The 22,530-nt window shown below is 37.0% G+C and overlaps 1 protein-coding gene and 1 long non-coding RNA gene across 2 annotated transcripts; both read right to left on the reverse strand.

Annotated features, from left to right (window-relative positions):
• Positions 1-1,972: 1,972 nt before the first annotated feature.
• Positions 1,973-3,716, reverse strand: LOC127418691 (transcription factor 21-like). The gene is made up of 2 exons (XM_051659402.1): positions 3,125-3,716; positions 1,973-2,416 (listed from the first exon to the last, which is right to left on the reverse strand). The coding sequence occupies exons 1-2, from the start codon at positions 3,563-3,565 to the stop codon at positions 2,327-2,329; spliced, it is 531 nt and encodes a 176-aa protein (XP_051515362.1). The 5' UTR covers positions 3,566-3,716; the 3' UTR covers positions 1,973-2,326.
• Positions 3,717-7,440: 3,724 nt separating this feature from the next.
• LOC127418706 (uncharacterized) lies at positions 7,441-9,533 on the reverse strand. The gene is made up of 3 exons (XR_007893537.1): positions 9,413-9,533; positions 8,703-8,782; positions 7,441-7,623 (listed from the first exon to the last, which is right to left on the reverse strand). It is a non-coding gene; the product is annotated as an uncharacterized LOC127418706 (long non-coding RNA).
• Between the last annotated feature and the right edge of the window lie 12,997 nt (positions 9,534-22,530).

Genomic DNA, 22,530 nt, shown 5'->3' on the forward strand with positions numbered 1-22,530 from the left:
ATATATATATATATATATTAAAAAGCAGCAAAAATGTAGGCTGCAGAGAGGCACAGAGAGGGGATTTGAATGGGGCCAATACGTAAACATGAAAATACTGACTGTTTCAAAAGTATAGCCACAAGACATATACAATATAGCCTGTGTTAACATGATTTTAGTGTGATAAAATCACTTACTAACCTTTTCTGTGTAAAGTTATTTCCAATTTTACAACTTCGTTTACATGACGACGTAACGCCATAAACCCTTCATCCCTAAAACGACCGTTAAACAACTTTACAGCTCATACAAAAGTTTTAACAGAAGAATTAATGTAAGTATTTTTATAAAATTAATAGCTTTACCTTAAAGCCATCCTATAATTGGCCCCATTCACTTCCATTCTAAGTGTAATCTCAAGTTTTTTTTTTTTTTTTTTTTGTAGTAATCATCATTAGGCATATGCCACAAATGCTGACGACAGAACTTCCTATGAATTGCGTCTCCATTTGCCATTGAACTATGTTCAATTTATGCTAAATAAAAAGTAGAAATATCTAATAAAATATAATAATATAGTATAATATAGTACCGGAGTACTCCTAAAAATAATCTCTCACTTTAAGACTTATCAAACGTTTTCACAATGATCGGTGCTGCTTTATTGCCTGTTTGTGTATGTGTGTATGTGTGTGTGTATGTGTGTGTGTGTGTGTGTGGGCAGGTTTAAGTGGTTTACGAGGACTTTTTTTTTTAGGTTACAAACTTGTAATTACAAGGGTATTATGCTATAAATATGGTTTATGAGGACATTTCTAGTGTCCCCATAATTCAAATCGCTTAAAAAACATACTAAATGATGTTTTATTGAAAATGTAAAAATGCAGAAAGTTTTTTGTGAGGGTTACGTTTAGGGGTAGGGTTAGGGGTTAGGGGATAGAATTTATAGTTTGTACAGTATAAAAATCATTATGTCTATGAGAGTCCTCATAATGATAGCAGCACCAACATGTGTGTGTGTGTGTGTGTGTGTTGTGTGTGTTTGTGTGTGTGTGTGAGAGAGAGCTTCCCTCAGCCTCGCGCACATCACCCATCAGCCTCTCCTTATAATAACAGCGCGTGATGGATGATGGCGGCGGGTTTGTTATTGTCTTGCGCCATTAAACCGTTTGTTCTCACCGCGCGGTTTTCTGTAATTCTGTGATGACTAGTTTAATGTGTAGTACAGTTATGTGCGCGGGGGCAGTGTTTTCCTAAACTCTAAGGCCCCAGCGTGGATGTGACATCGGGCATCCCATCATCAGTAACTCCGGGTAACTCAGACTCTCGCGCCCCTCAGAGGAGTGACGCATAAATATCTGTCCGCGCGCTATAAACAGAACGGTCACAACCCCGCGCGAAATTAAACAACAGCTCCTCCGCGAGATTAAGAGCCGCGCGATTTACTGGTCTAAAAACAACTGACCTTAAACACAGACCACGTCAGCCTACATTTTTCTGGACTGACTACTTAAAAAAGTAACTTTTTTTTTTCAGAGTCAGGAGACAGTGTTCTGGAGAAGGCTTTAAACGAACAAAAGGACTGTTTTCCTATTATTAAAAGCGTTCATCTGATTTCCAAAATGGTAAAGACTTGCTTATCTGATGACAGATATATCATGATTAAGAGAAGGCTTACTTTTCATCCGATTAAGGGAATTAATCATGTTATCTCTTGCAGGCAGGGTGACATGTCCTCTCGTGAAAGATCTTGAGAGAAAAAGGTGGGCCAAAATGATAACAAGGTTCACACAGGTCAAAGCAAAGTGAATAAATTTAGATGAAGTCAAGTCCTACGAGTTTATGAACAACATCGTGCGAGACCATACGAAATAGCCAACTCGTAATTTATGTACGACTTTTCATAGATCGGGTTGGAATAAACATAAACTATCCGTCTTTTTTCAGTCAAAACTCAGTAAGTTCAGGAAAGGCAACTTGGATCCCATGAAACTATAAAATCAGTACTTTTTTATTTACAAATATTCTAATGTCATTATTGACACTCCATCATAGCCATTTTACCTAGAAAGATTTTTCGTGTTTTTCTTTTATTACAAAAAAGTGATGGCAGCATCTATATAAAAACAGTTGAATAAAATCACACATTATTGCCTCGAACCAGCAAGGCCTATTTGTGAATATTTAAATAGATATCAATCTCTCTTTACAGGAATGCGAGTGAGGATGTTGTCCCTCAGTTCTTCCCACTCGTGTGTTTTTAGATAGGAGATAACGTGACGTTATTCTTTAATTAAAATAATTAGAATAGGTCCATGTTTGCCCATGAGCTCCATTTGGTGTTTCAGGAAGCTGTAGTCCCGCATAAACGTGTTGAATTCAACATTTCTTTCAGTTCATTTTCCGGTTTCCCCGCCACCATAAACGGCCAAGTCTGTGGGAAATAAATAAATAAATAAATAAATATATTATAATAAATATAATAATAATAATAATAATAATATATATATATATATATATATATATATATATATATATATATATATATATATATATATATATATATATATTACATATTTATAACAATTAATTAAAATGTAATTTGTATTACAATTCTACGTATGAAAATGTCATACTAAACACAAAACAACAGAGGAAATAGTGATTGTAGTTAAATTTTATAGTATGCTGCTATGTGTGAAATTTAGAGTATACAGTTCAGATATATAATGTCTTTATTAAGTGGGCTACAGACATTTTTTTATTAGTTTTATAAACTGGTTTATAAAAAGCAGGGCGATGGATATGCACATTTAGCTTGTCATCATCAATATGAAAATGAACGGGTTAAGGGCCCAATCAATTTCAGAACAATTCTATAAATAATTTGGGCCTTCTACAGTATATGCAGTAATGCCACAGAAGAACCATTTTGGTTCCCCAAAGAACCTTTTAATAGTCTACAAATAACCTTTTCCATGGATGGTTAAAGGTTCATGTTGCAAGCATGCATGCCGAAAAAGAACCTTTATTTTTAAGAGTGACAGATCTACTTGTGGAATGTCAAATAGTTTCGCATTCGCATTTGGACAAGAATAAAGTGTTGTGAAATTCTGAAGCCATTTATAAAATGGTCTCTTACCAGGTTGACAGGATGAACGTAGCCATTCTCGTATTTGTCACTGGCAAGTATCTGTCGCAGGTGCGCGATGTAGCTAGAGGCCAGGCGCAGCGTGTCCAGTTTGGAGAGTTTGGTGTCCGGTGGAACCCACGGTAACGTCGTCTTTAACCGGGAGAAGGCTTTGCTCAACACTCGCATCCTCGCTCTCTCGCGCGCGTTCGCCGCGTTCCTCTGGACCTGTTTGCCCTCTTGGGCCACACCGTTGAGCGCCGATTTCCGCATGGCGGCTGATTTGCGCCGCTTTCCCGTGGTTTCTGTATGATCTGTAACAGACGTTCCTTCGCAGTTGGAGCTGTCCTCGCTCTCGTTTAATGTCCCCGGGTCTTTACCGAATTTCAAAAGACCATCCAACAGCTCAGCCTCATGAAATTCATCCACGTCGCTGATGGAACCGGTGGACATGTTTAGGTGGAGACCTGATGAGTTGTGGAGAAGAACGAGTCTGAGGAGAGAAGATGTTTGTGGTTCCCTAAACGAATCCTGAGACAGTGCAACTGTCTTTGGTGTAGAAACGTGTCATGTGCGAGCTGAGGATGACAGTAACTTGTAACTCAGACGCTGGAGAATCTTACCATTTATCTCTCGCGCTCAGGGGCGTGCCCCCGCACGCGGCAAGATAGTGGGAAGTTACTCACATCATTTCTTCTGTGTATGATCGAATCATTGCACTTTAATTTAAAACACTCATACAATTTCAGTTCATACCAACTGTACAGTGATAGTGCTATTTCTCAACAATTTATAGACTTTATGTGCAATAGTTCAAATTCATCCTTTATAGTCTATTGGATTTCAAGAGAATACACAAGCATAACTCATGCATTCAGCAGAATTATTGTTGCAATCTTCAAACATTTCAAAATGAAGTTGAAAAAAAAAGTACATGTTCTAATCTAAGCTGAAATTGGCATTTCTCGAGCATAATGCAGTTTCTAGCTCTTTCACTATTTATTGTTTCATTAAAACATTCTTGCCAATCCCACTTATTTTCAATAAAGGTCAGCGGTTGATCAAATACCCAGAAATTAAACAACTGCAGAGTGTAACGAATAATTGTAGGCCTTTTTTTCTCTCCAATAAATACAGTGTTTCACAGTGAAACTAAATATTTTAGGTTTGATCAATTACATTTTGTTAAAATGACAATTTAATTCGATGAAATTTTGTTATGAAATCTAAAATCGTAATATTTTTGGAGTAAACGGTACGGTACGTGTTTAGTGGTAGCTTCTTAACAAATCTCAAAATTATTATTAAGATATACTACTACTACCAGGGCCGGAGTGGGATTCATATTCAGCCCGGGATGTCTTGTCCAAGTCAGCCCACACCCAAAAGGGTGGTTGGAGGTGAAGATGATAACAATAAAAAAAGATCACAGCAAAAATGTGCAATATATATAATTACTTGAAAATGATTTAAGCTCTCCATGTCATTATACCACATACGGCATTCACTAAGATTTTCACTTTGTCATAAGACATCATTGTATGTGTTGTAAAAATAAGTGAATGTTAAAGGGATATTTGATAATTTCCTCACCCTCATGCCATGCCAGATGTGTATGACTTTCTTTTGCAGAACATGAATGAAGATGTTTAGAAGAACTGTTGGTCCATTCAATGCAAGTAAATGAGAAGCGGTGAGAAACAGATCAATAATTAAGTCATTTTTTACTATAAATCTCCACTTTCACTTTCATAAGCACTCTTCTCTCTTAAGAATTCTTCTTCTGTTTTTGGTGATTTAAATAAGCATATCGCCCCATACTGGGCAGGGAGGAGAATTTATATTAAAAAAAAAAAAAAAAAAATTAAATATTGATCTGTTTCTCACCCACCACCTATCATATTGCTTCTGAAGACATAGATTAAACCACTGGAGTTGTATGGATTACTTTTATGCTGCATTTATGTGATTTTTGTACCTTCTGAGTTCTGATCACCATTCACTTGCATTGAAAGGACCAACAGAACTGAGAAATTCTTCTAAAAAGCTTAATTTGTGTTCAGCAGAAGACAGAAAGTCATACACATCTGGGATGGCATGAGGGTGAATAAATGATGAGAGAAATTTCATTTTTGGGTAAACTTAAGTTTATTTTAAAGACTATCTAGGCACATAATAACACTGTAGAACTGTAAATGTTTATAACTCTTTCAAGATGAACATGCTCACACTTTAAATGGTCAGTGCTTTGTATTTTAGATCATTAAAATAGCAACAGATCCAGTGAAACAATTAAGGTTGAGTGATTGTTTTTACATTTTTACATGCCATTATTCAAAAACGTGCCATTTTACAATGATAAGAGTGAAATAAAAGACTACAAATAACACATTTGTACTTTTCTTTTACTTGGAATGTAAATGTTCAGGACAAAGGCAAAATGGTTACTGTCTCTTTAAGAGGGTTTTATCGCATGTTACAACATTGAAGGCACTCTGTGCAGTTTGTTTCGTTGAGTTTACTTGAATTCTCCCGATCTTCCCGATTGCCACTCCGGCCCTGACTACTACTACCACCACCACCACTACTACTAATAATAGTAATTAATCTTATTATTGTTGTTGTTATAATAATTAAAAATAACAATAACAACAAGTATTATTAGTAGCCTATATATTCTCTGAACTGTGATATTGTTCTACATTTTATTAAACCAAACTGATAAACTGACTATAACTCCATATAATATTGTAATTCATAATATATTAACATTAATATTTATATTAATATATTATTATATGTTGTCAAAACTGTTGTATGGCTGAGGTCATATCGGTTCGAATAAATAGTTAGTTTATAATTACAGAGTCAGACTTAGGTAGTCTAAACTTCTATGCGCGTTTCATAGGCAGCAAGTGGCACCTGCACGTGCCCTTTGAATTCCTTTAAGTTGACAGGTGGTATGCTGGATGTTTTAATGGTGTCTGTCTGACCGGAAATAACAGTTGTGCGCGCAATGGAACATTGGGATTCATAAGATGGTACAGCGATGAGCCCACACGTAATCGCGCATTGCTCACGTGAGAGTCCGTCCAGCTTTCAGCAACGATGCCCTCGAAGCGTCTCATATGGCCCACTGGCGCCTCCAGAGGGGCACGTGAAATGGATACTCCGCGTCCCCAAACCCCTTGTTTTGCTTTTTTAATGGCACCCCACACCGGTCTCTAATGCAGCCTCCTAATTCAAGCCAAAACATCCCGATCTGCCCGAGCTCTAAGTGGCGAGGTTGAAGGCGACTTAAATCAGGCGATGATTGCTACGACACACGCGGGGGTGTCTGGTCTCCCTAGTGCCCATCAACCTCAGATGCCCCTAGTTATGGTGACGCAGATTAAATGAAAGCGTGCGTAAAATTGCAAGAAGAACGATACGCCCAACTGCTAATTACCAGGGTAGACATTTCCAAAGAAGAAAAGACTGATTCTCCAGAGATCTGCCCTCTGACACCTCAGAGTTCCGGTGTCTCTTAGAAACAGCATATCTCCTCTCTCTCTACAGCAGCAAATTACCAAAAGTGTTTTAACCTTGCCATAGTTCTTAACCTGACAGGAGAATTGTGTTCAAAGTTACATTTTACTTAGATAGATAGATAGATAGATAGATAGATAGATAGATTTAAATTGAATTGCACACCAACTGTTTGCTAGTGTATTTAAGTTGCATACTAATTTAAGTAGCAATTCTATATCATGCAAAAGTAACTGAACAAACTGTAAAAGATGAATGCTCAGTTGCAGGTATATAAAAGATAGGAGGATATGGTAGGGCCATACAGTTTCACTGTCTGTATTTCACTGTCTGTATCTGAGTCTGTATCTCCCTCCCTTGTGGGTGGGCTGGTCAAAAGAAAACAAAAGAAGTATATAAGATTAATCGTCCTGTCCTAGTGCAGCATTATGTGAAGAGCTTAAAATAACCTCTGTGTTCCTGAAGGCCGAAGTCACACTTAGATTAAGCTCTCTCATCTACCTTGACAATAAAACCCAGAAAGATAAACAGACGGTTAATACAAAACAGCCCCTTTACTGTACTCAATATATAAAAGAACTAGTATAAAAGGATTTTTATTTATCATTTTCAAATCTCATATAAACAATCAGAGCATCCATTCTCATACATAATCAGATTGATCAAAAGTGAATTATTCTTAGAGAATTTTTTTTTTGAGGAGCCATATAAATGCCACAGAGAAATAATAATAATAATTTATAAATAATATTTCATATTAATATTTGATAATTATTATTAATAATGTCAACATAGGCATCGCAGCAAGCAAAATCTGCACACATTTTAACAACTACACACACAATACATGCAAATTGTGACTCCATGACACATAATTAATTGATTACAAAAGTTCTTTGTCATTACTGACTGCAATTACTCAGATTTGTCTCTCAGTCCCTCCATTGTAATTGTGACAGACAGCAACAGGTGAACAGCAGCCTCTATAAATGAAAAATGAGGGAGTGAGATTGAACAAATGCCTTATAATGTGGTTTTCACAGTGGTGTTAGGGATATCACTAATTAGCCCTGTAGGGTCAAAGGTTACTGGAAACTGGACACTCACATGTCCGCATCCGACTTAAAGCTCAAACACACACACACAAACAGTAGAGGCGGTCACCCAACTCATAAGATGACAGATCACAGCAACTGCACACACACTTAATCTTACATGTGTCTCAACGGCTCACTCTCTGCAACGTGGCATCTAACAAACGGCAGTTTCAGGCCAAAACTAAACTTTAGAAAGGGGAAAAATTTTAAGTGACAACCCTGGTTAAAATAAAAAGATGAATTAGAATAACAAAACAAGACAAAAATGTGATTTACTGGCTTGAATACAAATGATCCAGTTAGGCAGCTCTCAGGGTCAAACATTGTTGAGTCAGTTAATAAAAATATAACACCTCATGAAAGACTTTATAACTGACAAACTGTTTAATATAGACTGATGGTGTGGTTTTAAATGCTGCTTAAAGACTTAAAGAGGTCATCTGTCACATATGAGATATTGGAATGTACCAGATGAATCTGTGAGTTAGGACTTCTTTGTTTAGATAATAATGAAAAGGGCCAATCAGCCCCAACACATAGTTGTGTGTGTGAGTTTAACCTGTAGCATCGTTACTGTGTCACATGGGACATGGACCTAAGCAAGAAGGGAGACAAGGGTATGACGTGCAGTCAGGGATGAACACTGACCTGGAATGGATTAGCTGTCCGATATTATCAAGATGTCTTGCAGCTGTGTGTGTTGTATTTGTGTATGTGTGTGCCTGATGTTTGTGTGTTTTTGGGTAGGGAGGCTGGGAGTGGTGGTGTTACTCCCCTACACTGGAGCTGCTAACTCCCAAAGTCAATGTCCATAGTCGGAATGCACAAGTGTTTTGACTTGTCGCAAAATTTTAGGGAGGATACAACAGCATGAATACTTTTAAGAGTAAAACCCTTTTAGAAGCTACAACTCAAATAGAATATTTAGAATAAAACTGCATGAAAGGGGATAGACAAGAACAAACCTGCACTTTTGGTGGGCATCATCAGGTGTTGAGTCAAACACTTTCATAGTGTAGTTGCCAACTCGATCATCTCAGCCAGACTAAGGAGATGGCACAGAAGACAATGAAGTTAATATTTCACCTAAAACAGGATTTGTAACATGGTCGAATGAATACAGAAATAATATTCTATTTTCAGTATGTATCTGTTGTTATAAGAGTGTGATTTATAATCCATGATTGTTTTTTCCAAAAAGGTTACAACATACACAAATAATGTTCTAATCAGCCTCAGCCTCATACTTGACCATGCGCATTCCACAACCGTAATATAAAAGTCTTGATACATATTTTGTTAGGAATAAATCTTAGTAGTTTTCCTACCTTCCATGTAGGCAAGTGATGTGAAACATATTGGAACAGTTACATTTGCAACAGTTAATTTTCCAATTTGGAAATAAAAAGTTTCTCTAGAATATTTCCAACAACTGTATTTAGTAGGATTATCCAACCCTCAAATGGTTGAGTCTTGCAGATTAAATCATATTTAGTGAAATATTTACAAACAACATTTTGCCTCTGACCCTACAAACCCTGTGGAAAATGTTGGCAGCTCCACTTCGGAGTGGTCAGGATGTAAGAAAACAGTTCAAAGTCTAATAATTCTCAATGGACGGTTCTTTTAAAGTTATGTTTATATAAAAGAAAGACAGGCTTTCCTACACTCTCACATTCTGGGTTCATCCTAAAGTTGTGCATGTGGGGACGGTCTTACAGATGTGGGGTCACCCTGAAGCTGTGTTTATGGGACGCTTTGTGAGATTGAGCCTGAAGTGTCTGATAAACTGATCGTGTGAGGCTTAGGTTATTTACATTCTATCTCTCACACGGCCAGAGATAAACGACTCTCTCCTTTTTATGAGCTTCATCACACTCAACCTATTGCTCCTCTTCTAATCACTTACAGTCTATGCACACACACACACACATGCACACACACACACACACACACACACTCCAGGTGCGTGAAACATCATACTGTATGCATGAGCGTGTAACTATGATGGAGAAGGAGTGAGACAGATAGAAAAAGAAAAATAGAGATGGAAGGATGCAATCTTTGTGCATGATTACTGTAGGAGTCAGTCACAGGGGACAAATTCTCTATGTTCAAATGAGCAAAGCCAGAGCAATCCATGAAGCTAAATGATTCCATGTCCACAGAGAGCCTGTTATCATCAGGAAAAGAGTGCAGACCATTGAGGACAGCTCGTACAGCTAACAACCCCCAAAATTCCCAGCAAAACTCTGGTATCAAACCTCCTGTGTCCAACAGGCTTGCCGATATCCTGTCTGAGTCACTCCCTTCGAAACTCTGCTGAAAAGACCAGCATGAGACCGCCATGCTTTCTACCAGCCAAAAAAGCATTGTCTGGTTGCATGCTTACATCAACCATCACTATTACTACGTATTGCACATACTTAGGTTAAAAAAAAAAAATCCTAATTATCACTTAGCAGTGCCCTAGCAGCCTTTCAAAACACCAAAGCAACCATATAGTAACTCCCTCACTATCACTGTAGTGGTGAAATTTGCAAGCACCAGATGTGTGCTAACGTATCAGCCAAACATCGGTGCAAGCTGATAGAAGCAATTATCTGCACTTTTGAACAGCAGCACATTGTTTTAAAACAGCCGATAATCAGGGCTGATTATTTACTGTCAAAAGGGAGTAGAAAAACGTGTCAGAAAATTAGAATACAACTCAAATGCTGTGTGAAAGAAAATGTTTCCTATGTGGAATTACTTTGAATTGGGTGACTATGACAGCAGAGTTGCAATTTGTAAGCTTTGCACTGCTAGTTCCAAAATTTTGAAACTCCACAAAATCCACATAAAGGGAGCATAAAAGTAATCTATATGACTCCAGTGGTTAAATCCGTGAGTTCAGACATGATATGATAGGTGTGGGTGAGAAACAGATCAATGTTTAAGTCATTTTTTGTAATAAATTCTCCTCCCTGCCCATTAGTGGACAATATGCAAGAAGGACGTGAATCACCAAAAACAGAAGAAGTAGAATGAGAAAGTGAAAGTGAAGTGGAAATTGACTGAGCAGGGAGGAGAATTTATAGTATAAAAAGGACTTAAATATTGATTGATTTCTCACTCACACCTATCAAATTGCTTCAGAATATATGGATTTTACCACCATGGAGTCATCTGGAGTACTTTATGATGCTTTTATGTGGATTTTGGAGCTTTAAAATTTTGGCACCCATTCACTTACATTGTATGGACCTTAAGAGCTGGGAAATTCTTCTAAAAATCTTCGACTGTGTTCAGCAGAAGAAAGAAAGTCATACAAATCTGGGACTGCATGAGGGTGAGGAAATGATGAGAGAATTTTCATTTTTGGGTGAATTATCCCTTTTAGTAATCATTTTAAACATATGGGGTTTAACAGTTCGATTTTCTGATATATATCAGTTCTGTTGTCAACTAACAAACATCATGAGTGTTCAACATTACATATACCAGAGACGTGTTCAAAAACAAAAGCGATATATATCCATTATTAGCACCAAAATTCCTTCAGTGAAGTCATAAAGATTTGTTCACCCCCTTAGCATTTTGTGCCGATGTAAATCACTAAAAAGCATGAAGGTGTCTCAACGCGTCACTGCCGGAAAAACTGTTCTTTTTCCTGTAAATACTGTTGTAATGACGAGTACATACTGTATCTCTGATGAGCTATTCAAGAGATTGATTCGCGCCATGTTGAGTGACTCTCAAGTGAGGTTCTGAGCGCTCATGTTTGATTGACAGATGTACTGTGTATGAACGCGTGCGCAGACAGGCCCACCGCTCTCATAACATCAGCCATGCTCTGATAGTATTTTTTATTATTTTTGCAGTCGAATTCCCTCTCTATTGTGATTCAGCAATGTAGAGAACTAACATAAAACCTCATGAAAATGGACACCTCACAATTCATACAGATTTGATAGGCTGCTGATAAATATATTTCTGATGATGATATCATAACACGGGCCGCAAAAGATCACTTGAGGGCCGCATGCAGCCCGCAGGCCGCGTGTTGAGTAGCGCTGGTCTAGACTAATCCCATCAACACCCAAATTTACAAGATCTAGTTAATCCACTAAAGTACAGCACAAACACTCACAACCCCCCCTTTTACTGTCTCCTTCTCTCTCACACACACGTCTGATATTTCCCAACATCAATGGCTGTATTTTTGCCAGTCAGCCCATTAGTGGGATAATGAGAGGAAGAGAACTGGCTCTGTACTGTTGTTTCGTAACGATGCATCTGTAACTCATAGTTTAAACACTAAACACACAATACTCATACTCCAGCATCATACTGCCATCAGACTGTTTGACAAGTCTGACACCACTTGTTTATGTCTACAAACAGGAATTAATATCATGTACTAAAGAGAAAGGGGGATTCTAGTGTGAAAGATTTGGATGGATGACAGTTTTTCAGGAATCAAAGGCCAAATGTCGGGTTCCTGATGGAAACGTTAAAGCCATATCTGGATGTCTTGTGGTTAATATGACAGGTTCTATACTCATACATGTACTGTATGTGCACTGGAAAACACACTTCTACATTCACTCCCCACATAGTCTTATCAGCAAAAATTTGTCTGTAAGCAGAGCCTGCCAAACAACTTTATGGGAATGAGTGGTGCATCTGTGTTTTGCATTTGTTAAGTAGGAGTCAGAAGTTGTTTCTGACCCTCTCCCAGGAACCCTAGATATCAGTATGGCTCAGCTGGCACTCTCTTGGGCTTCTACAGCACAGACCTCACAGCCTGATGCTTATAAACAGGCAGAGAGGCAGGCTGGAGCCCGCCGGGTGTCGTCACTGCCAGAGAGAATCTAGCAGTGATAGAGAGTACATGATGACTGCTTCTAATGCTAAATGTCTCAATCTCCTATGTTATGATATTGCACATGACTGCCTCCCTATCCTCGCACATGCCTTTCTCTTTATTTTCTATAGAATTCCATCCACTGTTATCCCCACAGGGAGGCCTATCAGTTCAGATATGGAGTCTCTCCATCAAACTGCTCCTCTCCACCCTCTATGCAGTCATGAAAAATAAAGGTTCCAATCAAAAAGGGTTAAAGCCTGATGCCATTTTTACATTTCTATTATACCAAAGCAGAACCATTTTTAATTTCCTTTGTTCTATGTGAATATGTGCATTAACAGTCAAATACACTTCTACATTCGTTTAAAATGCTGTCTTTGTGAGGTATTAATAGAAACGCTGAAAGCTATTTCTAAAGTGCACGTAAACAGCAGACAAAAAATGGCTTTGAATAAAAATATTAGATCTGTGCATCAGGACTTGTAGTGTAAATGCAGCCTAATAGACCTGCCGCTTTCTAATAAGTTCTTATTATTAATCATACAACAAAAATGAGAAAATCAATCACTGATTTAAGCTGGATAACTTTATTATAGTAGCTTTAAAAAGCACTCATGTAATATAATCATACAATGAAGCCCAAAATTTAAGTTGTTTTATGTAACATTTCAATACTTGTTTCAATTTCTGAATGTACACATCAATACTTTATACTGCTGTTAAAAACTTCAAACACTGTTTTCTTAATTTGTATTTTTGTTCTGTTGTTTTTATTGGTTCTGTTACTGGTTACTTGTCTTGAATAACTATTTAAGAACGTGAAACAATGTTTACTTAATTAACGAATCAGTATTAGTTTTTGCTCTGGTATCAATATTGGTATCAAGAAACATTGTTACCGACTACTGAAATTTTGGGAATTGTGACAACACTACTTACAATTAATATTTATATTGTGCATGGTAGATCTTACTATAATTTAAATTATGAAAAAGTTGGATGAGCAGTTGGATTAAACATTCGCTTTTTGCTAAATGTTTAAAATGTTCTCAGCTAAAGGGATAGTTCACCCAAAAATGAAAATTCTCTCCTCATTTACTCACTCTCATGCCATCCCAGATGTGTATGACTTTCTTTCTTCTGCTGAACACAAAGATTTAAAAGAATATCTCAGCTCTGTAGGTCCATACAAAGCAAGTTAACGGTGACCAAAACTTTGAAGCTCTAGAAAGCACATAAAGGCAGCATAAAAGTAATCCATACGACTCCAGTGGTTTAATCCATATCTTCTGAAGCGATCCAATCAGTTTTGGGTGGGAACAGACCAAAATGTTACTAATTTTTTACTATAAACCTTGACATCAGCAGTCTCCTTGGCGATCATGATTTCAAGCTTGATTACACTTCCTATCGCCATCTAGCACTCTGCGCATGCATCAAGCACTAGAAAGTGTAATCAAGCTTGAAATCACGATGGTGCCTAGAGACTGCAATGGGAAGATGTACAGTGATAAAGGATGAATCTGGCGTAAATGATGAGATAATTTTCATGTTTGGGTAAACTATCACTTTAACAGAAAAAAATAAAGAAATGTGCAACAAATGAATCTAGGTTTCCTTTAGAACAGGAGTGCTCTTCCAACTTTGTCACAGTTTCGGTTCAGTCTGATTAGAAACAGTATATTTTCATTCCGGTTCTGACATTCCACAGCCTCCTTTCCAAATGGCAACCGTTTAGAATGAAATAAAAGAACGGTTAATAATGCTCTTTTTTAAAATGACAGTACTCTGTGCTAAGGGTGGGCGAAATACCAGTTGTAGTGTTTCCAGATCTCACAATAGAAACAAGGCACCTGTTTTGTAAAAACAAGCTCAAATAAGCGACTTGTCTCACCCAAAATAATTAAAAATTAGCTATTACATTTTTTCCCATTTATGGAAATTTTCCAGACTGAAATCATAACAAGCTCAGTACTGTATACAGTAGTCTATATAAAGTAACATCTTTTCAATAAATGTATTCTTAATATTAAAAATATCCCCAAAAATATTTCAAATATTTCAGATATTAATTTGGCTTAAATCTCTCTCTCCTGCAAGCACCCACACACTGCGTGGACATGTTCAGACTAAATGTCACCTTTTGTGTTTTTTTTATTTTTATGTTTTAATTGATTTTTAAACTAGTGGTTTCCTTCAGAATGACTACAAAGAAAGAAGCCACATTTTTTCAGGCAACAGGAAGTGGTGTAATTCTGAAAATGTAATTTCATAAACCCTTTGGTCTTTGGTTTCGTGAAAAAATTATTGGAATAAAATGAGCTGATTATTAACCGGTGACCAGCATTTAAAAAGAATGTTTTCACTCTGAAACAATTAAAAGGGATTTTGTTCCCATTTTCGTTACATTCTGCAAAAAATTCAGTTTGTTTTCATTATCTGTTTTTAGTCCCTGATCTAAAGAACCATAGAGCCAACTCAAGAAACCCCACAATCCACGCACAATTTACCACGTGCCCCATTGAGAGCGAGAACCACTAATCGCGCCCACAAAGAGGTTACCCCATGTGACTATACCCTCCCTAACAACCTGGCTGGATTCATTCAGCACACCCTGGATTTGAACTCGCGACTCCAGGGGTGGTAGTCAGCGTCAGTACTCACTGAGCTACCCAAGCCCCCGGAACTCTAATTTTTAAGCAGTGGCGTATCCAGGACATTTTTACTGGGGTGGCCAAGATGTGGCACAGACCTAGTGTGGGGTGGCGATACCGGGAGAACCTTTATGAATGGCACATGATCAAAATGTGTAAATATCGCATTGCTTTGCTTCAACATCTACACATGTAGAATAAATGAATTCAGCATTCACTGAATTGTTTGTATTCAATATCAGACTGTTGTTTTGACATTTGACAGTTTTCTATTCCTGTTCTATTTCAACCTATTACAGTTTCTGGGAATCTCTGGTTATTTTATCATAACATCCATTTTTAAATCAGTAATTGTTTAGGAAAAGTCAGTTACACATTTTTAAGAGCTATTCTCATTGTAGAGAATTAATCTGCATATAACATCAGGTATAGTGTATAATCATAAAAAGATACAAGTACAGGTGATAACTGATTGAGGCGCAATTCAATCAATCATTCAATCAATTATTCATTCATTTATTAGCTATAACTGCACTGTCCAGCAGAAATATTGTTAAATTGGGTACAAATCAGAGTGTGAAATTGGCTACGAGGGCTTATAGGTGTCTGTCTGGAAACCCCAAAATTGCAGATTGAGCTCTGTATACAGTAAAAAACAAAACTCTATTTACAGTGTCTACTCAGGTTTATTTTCCACATGTTCTGATAGCTTCAATTACTTTGAATATTACTAAATAAAATAGTTAGTCAAATCATTTGCAGCATTTAAGTGCAATTTGCCCTGCCTCTGCATATTTAAAATGTCAAATAAGGTATAAAAACTTTGAAGATTTTATTGGTCTGACTGACCAATAATACACATAAAGAGCTCATAAATAACTAATGTAAAGATTTAAAGTACAGTCACAGCACAAACCCTTCCATTTCACACACAGGTTAGCCATATATATAACTTTAGCTAGTGAACATGTACATCTGTAAAACGCTTTACACACCTCCGTCATTAAATCAGAAAACATGGCATTTCATATTTCATGTCAATATAAAGATAACATGCTGAATGTGGTGTAGGGTCTAGCTTACTCTTTAACCTAGCTACTGTAACAATGAAAAAATGTTTTCACATTCACATTGAAATTCGGGATAAATTAAACATTAGATTAGATGAACATACCTCTCAAATAACAGCTTTCTTTTTGACCACAAATCGACGTCGTCAACTCATTGGAAGTTGGAGTTAGACGCTAGCTCGTGTCAGCTTTGTGCTTCTGACCGACCATTATACTCCAGACCTGGCGCCCACTGCCCGCGACCTGCGGCACCTGCCTGGCCACCCGCGGCCTGCCCCTCCCCCCACTGATCAAAGATCAGCTCACACAGCTTCAGTCCCACCACTACTATAATGGTCAGAAATATAAAACTGACCCTGGGTCAGTGTGGCTCTAAATCAACAAATGACCTGAGATGTCATCTTTGATTGACAGGTGTTTCTATTGGTTCTTTGTTCTTGTGTTGATGAACATGATGAACTACCAATCAGCTCTGGGGTGGCCACAGGGTGGCCAATGAGATTTCAGGGGTGGCCCAGGCCACCACTGGCCACCCCCTAAAATCGCCACTGTTTTTAAGAGTGTACTATGGATTATGGATTAATTCAAGATGGAGGCGTTCTCGTTAAGCACAATTACACAACAGTATTTTGCTCTCTCTCTCACCAATCCTCCCATTTTCAGTCTTTCTTTCTCCACTCTTAGATATGACCTTTAAAGATATCACATTTGAAATTTGAATTCTTGCCCATGGACTGCACTATTTCTTAATCTGGGGAGAAAATAGACTGAGGGTCAGAGCAGAGATTGAACCCCAGAACTGCCACTTTACAATCCTTCATCACTCTGTCAGTTGGGGTTGGTCTAATGTCTTCCAAAAGGATGTTACTACAGGAAGGAACACAACGAGGGAGAAGTAGTCCCTGGGGCCTCTGTGTGTAAAACCTTAAATGTGTGTATCAAAGTGGGCAATGGTTGAAGGAGATGTTGTGTTAAGACTGCCAAAGTCTATCAATTGTTAGCTCATTATGTTCCTCTTTACACATAACTCTTGCACTATTTTGTTTTTTATATATATTGCTAATTAGAATTACTACAGACTAGCCCTAACCCTTAAAGAAAAAAAAAAAATACATTATTAGGGGGGAATAAAATATCATTAAGAATCATTTTTACCTTTGAAGATGTCACCAAAGGGAGGTTTTGACAGGTTTAGCTAGTTTCAGGGGACAGTTTTGTCCCAAAAGCATAGCTACAGTGAAAAGCAATCATCTCCCCTTTTAAACAAAAATTTCCCCCTATTCCACCCCCTTCTTATTCTCTTGTCTTCTATTTCCATAAATTTTACCATGGAATGCAAAACCATTAGCAGTACTGCTGAATATCTAAATTGCCAGTACTTCTTTTTCCCTTCTAAGATATTTGTTTCTATTCTGTTTGGTTGGCGGTATTTGTGGGCTTTTAAATCTGTTTATTGTCTGTCTAACACAGTATTAAGTGTGTGTCTGCTTCTCAAGAGACCAGCTGCAGGCGTTCTACAACACTTCTCATGTTCACACACACTCTAACACTCATGTTTTACTCTCTGGAGCTGAAGCTATGTTCATCACTGGGCTATTTAGGCTCTATTATACAGGGATGAGGTGAGCGATGACGAATGATTGAGACGTTTTATTAACATCAACACTCAGGGATGGTCAAGGCTGAGTGATTTATGTAAAATAAGTCCAAGCATGATCGTATACATATACACATACACATATAGGCCTACATGCACTCACATAAGCAAAGATGCACACAGACACATATAAACACCTTAAATATTTTTTGATTCCTCTTTATGGCTATTCCATCCTTCTCTCACTCTGTAAACATAATATGGAATTTAGCTGATGAAGTTGATCTGGCAAAATTCATAGTTGCTTTCCTCTCTAAAAGGAGTAGTTCATGCAAAAACACATTCTGTAATAATTTACTCATACTCATGTTGTTCCAAACCTGTATTGATTCTGTTAAATGCAAAAGAAGATATTTTGTAGAATGTCCAAGCTGCTTTTTTCCTTTTAATGAAAGTGATTGGTGACCAGGCTGTCAAGGACAAAAAAGTGTCATTAAAGTACCATAAAGCAGTCCAAGATGAAGACATCAAAAAGTGTATGAATGGTGCATGTGAATCTCGCAAAACTTTTAGCTGAACAACGGTTGCCATCTACAAGACCGTTGTGTCATTTATGAAGTTAATTACTTCATCTCCTCTCATTCATTCTCGCATGTCTCGTGACTGATTGTCAGCGACGTAAAAACTGGTACCATGTTTGAATTTAACACTCGGCAACTGAGATTTGAGAGCAAGTTGCAAATTGACAACTTGCTCCATTCCAAATGTAAGCCTTGAATGTCAAAAAGCATCCACTAAATGTGATTTAATACTTTGCCAACACATTTGAACTGTTCACCTTAAACATCACTCTAATTTCTCTTCATTATAACCCCAGTATCCATGAAGTACTCCTGCCAAATATTTTGATAACTGTCACTGAATAACTTGAGCAGTAAATTTACATTGTGGCCAGATTTCAAAGTTAATTTATCCTATTTATCCACACATTTACTCACAGTGCAGCTGGTCAGAGTTTTTCCAAACAAGCAAAAAAATGCTTACCGTCTCCAAAAAGTGTCAAGTCTTCCTGTCAAGTTGGTGGATAGAGTTCAGGCCCAGTGTCTGTGGCGCTAAGAAAACAAGCTGAGTGTTTGAGCTACGCTTCTTAGAAAACCTTCTTGTGTCAAAGGTCAGACTATCTTTTAGACTGTGTGTCTATTTCTGTCCCTTTGTACAAGTTCTCTGCATCTTTTGCCTTGATCCAGCACCTTTCACCTGCTGTTGCTCATCTGCTTTATCTGTTTAAATAATGAATTATTAGCTATTTTAATTTAGTTGCTATGACTCCTGGATTTGTACAGATGACGGGTTTGGCAGTGAAGAGAGGCGTTTGAAAGGAAAAAAGCAGTGTATTATAGTAGAATTACATGTAACATTTAAGTGTGTACATGTTTGGCAAGAATTGTGAGGGCCAAAGGTTTTGAAAATGTCCTCACAAGTATACTGTAGTGAAATGGACATTTGAAGCAAAGTTGTCTAAAGTTGTTAATGTAGCAAGTAAAATTGTTGGTAAGACACAGAGGCAACTAAACGATATATATACAGTATATGCTGAAGCCGAAGACAAATTTCCACACTGTGGATAATAAAGTCACTGAACTGAACTGAAGTGGTCCTCACTATTTCAAATGCTCATATATCGGACAAATCGTGTTTTGCTTCAGATCTAATAATGCCTAATATCTAATGTCTACTAATGGTTTCATTGAGGGTTAGGTTTAGGTGTACAGTATGATATAGTAAACGGAAGGCCTAAATCTCCCTTTTGGGACACTGGGGACATCCTCAACTGGAAAATCAATTACTGTAATGAAAAAAAAAAATACTATTTTTTATTTTCCTAAAAATGCAAAAAGTTTTATTTTAGGGATAGGATTAGGGTGTGGGTTAGGGTTAGTCTAAAGTAATTATAATTAGCTTTATATAAAAACAGTAGAAGTCAAAAGTGTGTCCCCTTTCAGTTTATTATTTTAATGACAGTATGGTGGTCCTTACCATTTTTCCTTATGATTCAAGATAATGAACCTGTACACTCTTCTTTCTTTGTGTCTTTTTCTTTAGTGTCTCATTTATCTCTTCTACACACACACACACACACACACAGGTGTCTGAGAGTGGTTAATGCATATGTGCACTCTCTCATCCATACGCAGCTGTGCAGATAACTTTTAACCCATACACTACACACACACACGCACACAGTCAGCACAATGAATCAGTTATCAGTGACTTAAATATGAGACAGAAGCTGGTAAAAATGAGGAGTTGGTTGAAAAGTTGAATGCTTCAGAGAGAATTTATTATCACTACACATCCAAAGTGGCTTTGATTGATGCTAAATTGGAAACACCAAATTTCATTATCACAATTTCTCTAGACATTATTCTAAATATCATCTCTTCTAAGACACATCTAAATCTCTTGCTTATGCTAAGACCGAGTTTCAAAGAGAAGCAGAGAACATGAATCATGTTTAGTCTGTTTTGGTCATCTAAAACAAAACCTCTGCTAAGGAAGTTCTCTTGTAACAGAAAAGAGAGAAAACGGTGACGTGTCGAGACATGATGTTATTCCACTTGGTAAAGGTGAGTGCTGTTTTTCCTCTTACAATGACATTTACACAATTGCATTAATCCAGCAGAAACAAAACCTCTAATACTATAACATTTAAACAGGGTTTCTGCAGAGTTTTTAAAATCAAATTTAAGACCTTTTAAGACCTTTTTCAAGACCTGAACAAATAAAATTAATACTGTATCCCCATACCAAAACAAACCATAAATCATTTATCACAGACTCTTACTTAAGCAGGGGCACACATTCAACATGGCCTTAACATTGCTTATCAGTTAAAGACATATATCAGACATGTTTTCCACATATATCACATTAAAATTGGTTTATGTACCATTATATAAATAAATACAATTTAGGGGTTGACCGATATTGGATTGTGCTGATTCGATAATGTGTTGAAAGAAAGCCAGTTAATCTGCCAGTAGTTTTTTTTAAATGAGTAGCCTATATTAAATGTTCTTAGTCTTTTCTTCCTGTGATGGGGAGGACCAGACAGAGGCTACACATTTATTTAAAATCCAGATGCACTTTATTGATTCATAGCGTTGAACTTTTAACTTTAAAGACACTTTAACTTTGAAATACACCGGGGACTCTTATTTTGAAATATTTGCGCTTCACTGCTTCCTGCTGCTCATTCAAACAAATAAAGGAAATAAAATGTGCACTCCTTCAATAATCTACAACGTATTACAATATAAACATCAACACTGTCTCATCAACACTACATCATCATCTGCAGTTGATCATTAGTGATCGCTTGTCATAAATTTCCAATATGTTCTAATGATTGCAAACTGCTTCGCAACAGCTGGAAACACTCACAAGCCTCCGCTTGCTTGGAGAAAATACAACAATGCTGCATTTTCACTTTGAAGGAAGCAGCGCATGCATTTAATTAAATCGTATTCTTTTGAAGTTTGATAACCACATTAGGTCATATCATAATTCCTGTCTTTCCGCCCCAATATTTAAGACCTCTTTAAATAAAAATAAAAATGAAGACTTTTGTTGTATCATTTAAGATATTTAAGACTTTTATTACCTTACATTTTGGAAAACTGAATTTAAGACATTTTAAGACATTTTAAGGATCCACGGGAACCCTATTAAATGGTTAATCAAACTTATACTGTAAAACAATCATCTACTCTGATTCTGCAAAACAGCCCATACACTTATGTACTTAATTGAATCAATGTCATCATAAATTATTCCTTTGCTAATTTATGAAATTGCATGGAGAAAGAGAGTGAGACAGAGCACGGTTGTTGAACTTGGTTGTCACACAGGCATTTGTAACAGGATATGAAACCCAAGAAGAGAAACACATCTCTCATGTAAATGAGTGTGTTGATTAATCCCACTATGCTGGGATCACTTGCATATTTGAAAGATTTTTATTGGTAGGGATTTAGATTTTTAATAACACCATCAGATCTAAGAGGTGAATTGTTGTGTCATCTGACCGTTAAATTCATTAAGCTCAGGGTTGTCCATCATTATGGTTTTTAATGAGGGCTGCCATGGCAATGATGAGGATTCTCTTCTAAGAATCCTTTTCCTAAAACAGTCAAACACTTGTCTGACCCTTACAGGCTAACAATAAAACACACACACACACACACAAACACACACACACACACACACACACACACACACACATACACAAACACATTTATATACACAAACAAAAACACAGATGCACACACATAGAATATAAAGTTCATAAACTGGAACGGATACCAAAAATAATCAGTAACACTTTATAAAATGGTCTGTCATTAATAGGTAATTATGCAGGTATTAATGCAGGACAAATGAGTAGTACTACATTAACACTTTAGTTTCTACTATTAACTAATATGGAAACACGATTAACTAATCAGTAAGTAATAGTGAACTGATGACTGAGGTAGTTCACTGTTAGGTAATCAGTAATTACTGAATTTGATTTGCACTCATTGAGAACTATTAACTAACAATGGCTAATTTGAAATA

This window comes from Myxocyprinus asiaticus, chromosome 28 (genome assembly GCF_019703515.2).
Source record: "Myxocyprinus asiaticus isolate MX2 ecotype Aquarium Trade chromosome 28, UBuf_Myxa_2, whole genome shotgun sequence".
Classification (NCBI taxonomy): Eukaryota; Metazoa; Chordata; class Actinopteri; order Cypriniformes; family Catostomidae; genus Myxocyprinus; species Myxocyprinus asiaticus.